The 8439-nt window shown below is 34.9% G+C and overlaps 1 protein-coding gene across 1 annotated transcript; it reads right to left on the reverse strand.

Annotated features, from left to right (window-relative positions):
* Positions 1-2381: 2381 nt before the first annotated feature.
* Positions 2382-7575, reverse strand: LOC120336319 (small glutamine-rich tetratricopeptide repeat-containing protein beta-like). The gene is made up of 7 exons (XM_039403980.2): positions 6856-7575; positions 5659-5819; positions 4607-4711; positions 3856-3997; positions 3298-3369; positions 2987-3135; positions 2382-2876 (listed from the first exon to the last, which is right to left on the reverse strand). The coding sequence occupies exons 1-7, from the start codon at positions 7057-7059 to the stop codon at positions 2759-2761; spliced, it is 951 nt and encodes a 316-aa protein (XP_039259914.2). The 5' UTR covers positions 7060-7575; the 3' UTR covers positions 2382-2758.
* Positions 7576-8439: the final 864 nt, after the last annotated feature.

Raw genomic sequence — 8439 nt, forward strand, 5'->3', positions numbered from 1 at the left:
CAGTCAAGGCTAATGGATGGAGCGTCTGTGCAGTCGTGTATTTCAGACTTCTGCGATGCTGTATCTCGTATCCGGGAAACAATAAAATACGACGACACATGGAGTGGGCGGGGCACGGGCAAACAACGCAGCGTTTGATTTTGTCTGCAAAGGAATGCTGTTACATTCTGGTGAATCAAATAGGCGATCGTCTGCGCTCTGAACACCTTGCCGCGTTCTCTTTGATGAACCCCAAAAATTTTTCAAAATTTGCACGTCAATTTCCCATCCATTTGTTGGCTACTGTCTCCAAATTTTACCCCATGATAAACGTGGGTAAATTGGAAAATGAATTGCGATGTATATACACCAATCAAACTTTTTTGAACATCACATCAACTTGCGCGCTCTATGGGTTCCTCATAGATAACACTCTAGTAACTACCTTTGCGGCGTCTGCAAAATTTCTGGACATCATTTTGACGACGCATATTTCTTCCGCCGACGCAGAGCGAACATTCAGCACGCTGAAGCGTATTAAAACGTATCTCAGAAACACAATGAAGCAAGATAGATTAAATTCCTTGGCTGTTTTATCCATTCACAGAGACGTTATTTCTGGGATGCATGACTTTAATCAGCGCGTTATTGAGCATTTTGTTTCCAAGAAATCGCGGCGTGTTGGATATATGTTCGAGCAGTAGAAGTCTAGCACCATATATATCTATGAGTGAGCGACGCATGTCCTTATCTTTGCATTACCTTTCCTTTCTTCATAGTAACGTTTTAAACCTTATTTTAGGTTTTGTCTGCTTTCCCGAAGTTTCTGTTAATATGTCATTGCATTTATCTGGGTAAATATTGCCTTTCTTTTTGAAAGAGGTTTCAAAATAAACTATGTCTATATTTATTAAAGTGTTGTTGGTAAGGTTTCGACGATGAGTGTTCTTTTCTATTCGATTGGAAAGTTGATCTTCACAAAATTTGGCCAATTTATCTGTTTGTTTTTTGTTGACTTTGACATCTAGTGGCAGCTTGATATGTCAAATGATTGCAGCGGTACATTGATTCGTTCTGCTATCTTCAATGTTTATTTTTTACCATCTTCTTCGTGCGAGTATGTTATGAAATTCTAAATGATCCAGCCTTGATGTAAGCTGCTGATCGTGCTGTCGTTCAGAAGAGATACCAATCTCTGGCGAATTTTTCGGTTGTTTAACCTGTAATGTTTTCCATTTCGTTGTTTTGCCAGAGAAACTTGGCTTGTCATAATCTTTCTAACGTCATCTTCAGTGACATTACAGAGGATAAATAAGTGCTTACTCACCTCTTTGATTTATCCAGAGATAATAGAGACTCCTAGATTCCAATGCAAGAAGAAGTAGAGGTGGTTGAATAGAGATCCTAATCTAATTTTTCTGTTTTTTGTTGTATTATAGATGGTATTTCAAGACGCATTGTCTTTAGTATTGTAGGCTACTCGTATTGAGACTAAATTGAATATATATGTTGTGTTCTGATAAGTTGGATGCTGTAGCAGTACAGGCTGCTTGAAATTCAGTGGGTCTTTCACGCTTTGGGGTACAGGAGGGACATTGCTTGATCTCGAATATGGCATTTAGCATCTCCTTGAGTGCAGTTTTGTGTTATGAACATATGCTAGCTTAGTTGACAGACTCAAACGCAGGTGATTTAACATTCCAACACCAGAGTTTTTATTGCAGGCTATGATATTATTTAACTCTAGTCAGCTGCTGGTGCACTTCTTGAATCAGATTGGGTACAAAAAAAAGTTCAAAACATTCAAAAACTACAATGAACTTTCGGGCGTTACTACTTGAAATTCCAAAAAAGCTTTTTCCATTCTCGCCCGAATGCCAACAACATACCTTTCTGAAACTAGGGTTTTCTACTCCGGTAACAATAACAAGATGGAAATTTAACCAAGGACACATATGCACCAATGATATGGGCATTCGAGTCGAAGCACATTAACCTTATTTTGGGTGTAACGACTTCCGATGTCGACTGAATTTTGTTATCCAATGGTACATTGCGGGGACAAGCGTTTATGCCTTGCGTATTTGCTCTGCTCCTGTCAACAGGTTTTGCATACTGAAATGTATCCCGTTTAATCAGGGATCGCGCAATGTGGCTTCGGCACATTTCGGATAAGCTTGAAGTGACTACATCGACCTATGTTTTTATGAAAAATGGAAGAAAATGAGCGTTTGCGGGCGACTCTTTTTTTGAAAACCCTTCACGATTTTTCCACCTAACTCTAATTCTTGTGCCTCCTAGATTACTTAAACAGAATATTTACTTTTGAAACTTTTCATGGCAGGACATGCGAATTATTGAAATTATTAGACAGACAAATAGAGATGTTTCACATGAAAAAATTATTTTGGAATCCAGGCACATTTAATTGCAGCGTATGATTTGGTGCAGAAATTCAAAACAATCCATGGACGAAAACAACTAATGAAACAATCTGTTAACAATAATCTTTACACAGTAAAAGATCACATTCAAAAATTTATCAACCTAACCAAGGCCAGCCAACTGGTTGACTGATATAACAGGAGAGCATAAAAGGTTCATCCAATGACCTGAGAAAACTTTATCATAAATACTCTTAATTCAAAACAAGTTTGAAGCTTATTCACCATAGAACAAATTTATATTATTACGATTATCCACATTGCCACACTGAAGTAGTCATAGAATAAATCTTGGAAGGCAAGAACCATCAATCTCTGCAAGACAGTCCAGCTCTTCAATTTCCTTCACTCTCGGTATTATCACTAGAACCTGGTGGTCTATTCATTTGATTTCTCAAATTTTCAATCAACTCTGGATGCTGTTGCGAAACTTGGGAAGCAAACTGCTGGCCCCTATAACAATAAATAACAAACTCTTGTTTATGGTTGAATTAAGTCTTAATATTCATCCAATAAATGATTTTATCAGGAGGAGGTTAAGAAATGTTCCGTAATTTACTCACATTTGCAGCATATCTGATATGTCAGGTACTGTCTGAGCTGAATCACCGCTTTGTTGTGGTTCTGCACTCTGTTCTTCACCTTGTCCTCTTCCCATAAAGCCACCCATCATATTCATTGCCATTCGTTGCATGTTTGGATCGCTCATAACCTGAGAGCATAATTTAAAATTAGCTTGTGCACGATATACGACAACTTACTGACTACTAAATGTTGAAATTAACTGATACATGAAGACATTTCAGTACAACACGAGACAAGCAAACAAAAAATAATAGCAGGATAGAGAAAATATCTTGGGTTCATATATTACCTGTTGAGCCATGTTCATCAAAGCAGGATTTTGGAAAATTTGTGATAAATCCGGCATACCAGGTCCAGAAGTCTAGGAAAGAAAACAGATAAACTAAGAGATTTTTTATGTAAATTAAGGGTATCATAAAGAGCAAAACTTTCAATTTGACACCTTGACGATGCCCCCTTTCATCGATAAAATCATATCAAGTAGCACCGTATATTTGAATTCTGTCTGAAAGAAGCTACAGAAGGTTACAACAAGGTCCTTCAATTGCCCCTAAAAAGTATGCAGGTAACTTAATACAATTTTTCATGGCATATGAGAGTGATATTATGCCACAGTACTTGCAACGAAATTTATATTTCCATAATTTTGGTATCAAGTCCAGGAAAATCAAAATTAAATGACAGGACTCTTAAATGAAAAGATTGAAAATTTAAAAACAAGATCAAACTGATAAAATTGCTTTCAATTAGGTGCAGCTGCTGCATTAGCTTAAACTCAGGAATGGTTCAGTATTTGAAACAATTCATATAAATTTTGTGAAATGTTACTTGCCAAACCCATACGTACCATATTTGATTTGATTTCATCTAATTTTTCCTTTGCTATTTGCATATTTTTTCTGTAACCTTCATTTGTGGGATCCAACTTCAATGCCCTTTCATAGCATTCAAGAGCTTGTTCGTAATTTTCCAGTTTAGAATATGTCAGTCTGAAGAGAATTTTGTGTATATAAATCACCTGTAAGATCAGTTGGTCATCCAGAAAAGCTGCCACTCTCGATAGCAGTTATACCAAAAATGAGGCTTCCATAATTTAAGACAATACAAACTTCTCTATTTACTAAGAAATTCTGTGAGGGTTATTTCTCATTTGCAGAAATCCTTCAATTTCCATAAACACCAGCATTTGACATGACGAAGATTCATTTTTTAATCATCTACATGGAAAATTATCTGACTTGAATGAAACATTTGAACTAAAAAGTTTTTCTCATTACTAGTTACTGCATAGGGTGAAATTTATATGGATTGTACTGCTAGAATAAAGGTTACATTCTGTGCAAGTGATGCGTGCAACAATTTTAAGTGAGCCAGCTGCATTTACCTATGTCAAGTTATAACTATGATTAATAATAATTATCAATTTTTAATTATATATTTAAACAAGAGAATACGTTTTTAAGGATAAAAATACAAATGACAATTAGTTTAAATAGCAGGATGATATTCAAAATACATAGCGGAAATAGTACTAACCATCTATAATAGAATACAATTACTCAGAGAATGAATGCATCAATAGATTGAAGAATATTTACCCCATCCGACTGTAAGCTTTGCTGTATTTACTATCAATAATTAGTGCCTTCTTACAATCGTTTAAAGCAGATTCATGGTTTTCTAATCCAGTATATGCAGCTGCCCTGAAAGTATTGAACGCCTTGAATTAGTTAATTAGGCTATTGATTTTCAATATTTCTAATAATATGAAAATAACATTAAAATGCATAAGAAAAAAAATTGTATACTTATATATATATTATACTATCAATCAAAATTTTGGTTTCTGACCCAGTAAACGCAGCTGCTCTGGAAATATTGAATGGCTGGAATTAGTTACCATATTTCCTGGTGAATAAGTCTACCCGGTAAATAAGACTAGGCCCTGCCAATAAGTCGGGGTAGTAAAATCGCATCAACATCGGAATCTCAAATTACCATGCAATGTCTTTTGAGCAGTCGCCGCGTTTGCGCATTGGTTGAACTAGCTTATAATGACGTTTTCTTGTAGCGTAATATTCTATCCATAATAACTACGGAAATTCAAACTGTCTTCAAATTTTAATCTAATTGTGTTCAACTCGCGATTGCGTCCACCATGAAAGAACATTACCTAACACATAATAGGGCAACACCAAAAAAATGAAAATTAAGGTACTCGCCTGATAAGGCGACCCCCCAAAATCAGGTCAAAATTTTGGGTCTAGAAAAGGGACTTATTCGCCGGGAAATACGGTATTTATTGATTTTCAATAAATTTACTAATATGAAAACAACAATTAACATCAATGCACAAGTTGATCATTATCACAAAACTACCATAATACTATTATTCAAAATTTCAAATGTTAGAGTTTCATTAATCATAAGATTCATTTATTTAATTATAACTTTTGTACATAATCATGAATCGGAAGTAGTGAAAAGCAATAACATGACTTAATCATACGACGAATCCTGGCTTCTGTGGAATAGTTTAGCAATTCTTTGCAAGCAATTATTTACTTACAACAGGACTAGTATTATTAGTTAAGTATAACATTAACAAACTAAGTGAAATTTTTTAATAATTTAACAATGTCATTCTGACCTATTGCAGTAATATACTGCATTCATAGAATCAACATCAATTGCTTTGGTGTAACTTGCTACTGCTTCATCAAACATTTCTTTCTTCATAAACTCATTTCCCTGTTGCTTTAATTTTTCTGCTTCAGCTTTTTGTTCTTCAGAGATTGGTTTGATTTCTTCCTGAAAATCAATATCAACTTGAAGCAATTTAGTTATATCTGAAATTCTCCAACATGCACAAGTAATTATACCTATAATTTATGTTCAAATGCAGAAATTAAATGACTTCCAACTACAGCAAGGTTTATAGACTTCATAAGCTCCTTTTCCTGTCTGCAGCAAGAAAGAAAATATAAAATAGCAAAATAAAACCGCAAACTGCACCATGTTATTGTTTTCTGTAAAACTGTATACATTTTATGAAATGGTGTCAAATCGTCAAGACTATTTTCTGAAAATATGAGAGCCATATGCAGATCTCACACAAAATCACTGCATTTGGTGGTAAAGTGCTGATTAGATGCTGCTTCTTGTCGGCTGTATGTCACTGTATAATGTACGTGTTTGTACAATCAACTGGTTGATCATGCTAAAGATGTTAGATAAATGCAAACTATAATCAGGCTTGAATATCAATGAAGAAGCAACAAAATATAAAAGGGTAACAGGGTGGTGTCTTATAAATAATTTATGATTTCATATATTATCACTCTTCTATGAATTCTGAACATAAAAGCATCACAAAACAACTCAATTCTTCAAATCAGTGCTTCCCAACCTTTTTCAGTTCGCGACCCACTTTTATTACCATATTTTTTGTGCCACCCACAATGAGATGTTAATTAATATATAAGAAAAGAGACAAGGTGTCCCCATGCAATTTACTATTATTAAATGCGAAACTTGAGCTGGCATATTGGATTTCATGAGATCAAGTCGAGGCTTGCTATTTTGCTACCTTTTCTTTTGAAAAAATTATCCATTTTGTGGCTTACAAGAATCAAACAAAGTTAGGACGTAAAATAAAGTATATTATTAACCCTGTTTAACTAGTATTTAAATTATATTCTCATTGGCCATAAGATTACCAATTACATGAACCGACATCTTTGCTACTGTCTACATGAATTCAACAAATTACCAAGTTCTAAAGTTGGGAAGCACTGCTTCAAATCATTGTGCTGTCCAAACTCTGTAAGATAATTTTAGCAGTTACCTGTGGGACAGCTTTAATATATATATCGAGAAGACTTGGCTCATCACTGTCTTCCTCTGTAACGTCATAAGCCAATCTTAAACATTGAATAGATACTTCTAAGCTTTCCGCTTGTTCAGGAGTGACTTTATCCAATTCATCTTTTAAAAATCTCAATATTGAGGATACAAGTCGTGTACTACGATTTGATAAGGCAGATGCCATGATACCAGTATATTTTAGACAAAGACGTTGATAATGATTTTATATTAACGTTAGACTATATTCAATTGAATAATTAGGTAACTGTAAAGGGTTTTGTAACCAATGCAGCTGCAATATCATTAATTAAAGAATGGTGAAATTATTGTTTTCCAAACTAGCACCATAAGGGTACGATTATAACATTTCTTGCAAAATTAATTCTGGTTCATACAATTCTAAAAAATCTGTTTGCATGTGTATTCAGAGTAAGAAGTGGTGTAGTTTCGTACCTCAAGTACTTCTAGTGGGCGTAGCATAACAATCCTTACCCCCACCTGACTGTGTCATCCAAAAATTACCCCACTACAACGTCACAGTGACGTAATAAGGTCCTTTAAACTATACAAACTGCCATCCAAGTCGCGAAGACGATCACCCAAAATAGAGCAAGCTATTTCTCTTGTTTTCTCGTTGCAATGATCCCGATGAGAGATCGCTGCCGTTAGTGAGTTCTTTATCGTCGGTGCAAATGCCTTCAGGGCTTTCGGGCAACCGTAGGTATACTTTGGCAAGCTCTGACGTGATTGCGATGTAATTTTTGTAGTCAGGTTGGGTTAAGATTGATGGGGCAAAAATCGTTATGCTGCACCCACTATTAGTACTTGAGGTACAAGAGACCCAGAGTAACTTTGGTGACCATCATGGTCTATATTAAGTAACACAGACAAATACAAAAATAGCACAGAATATAAAAATATCATCAGTAAAATACCACAATGATGTGAATCAAATTCATAGTAAACCTCATAGGACTGAAAAAAGGGTTCCTCATAGCTCACAGGTCCTTTTTATATCAAGAGAACATAAGTGAGAAAGTATGGAATCGGAGATAACCTGTCATAAACAGTATCTGGGAATCGAATGATGATTGTAACAAGATGTTGTTTGAATTTCTACATCTCCTGATAAACAACCACAGATTTTTTTTCCTATTGAGTGCTTCGAATGAGGGAATGTTCCCAGATATCATTCTTTGACGGACATTCTCAGATCTAGAAATGCACTGAATTATGCAAAAGCATTATTGTATGAAATTTTAACTTTTTGTTATAATTATGATCATTGAAAAACTGTGGTAGTAAAACAATTGTAGGGGAATCGAGCTATAAAATAAATTAATTTATATTGACATTTCAGGTCAAGATCATCTTTGAGATCATTGAAAAGAAAAAACCAAGATATTTAGTGGATGCAATGTATACTAATACAGAATTACAAAGTTTGATATCAGGTAGATTAACCGGGTCTAGTGTAGTTTCGTACCTAACGTAATCCTGGTGGTCGTAGCATAACAATTTTTGCAATTTACATAGCAACGGAGTAATAAGGCCCTCAAAACAA

The sequence above is a fragment of the Styela clava genome, chromosome 2 (assembly GCF_964204865.1).
Source record: "Styela clava chromosome 2, kaStyClav1.hap1.2, whole genome shotgun sequence".
NCBI lineage: Eukaryota > Metazoa > Chordata > Ascidiacea > Stolidobranchia > Styelidae > Styela > Styela clava.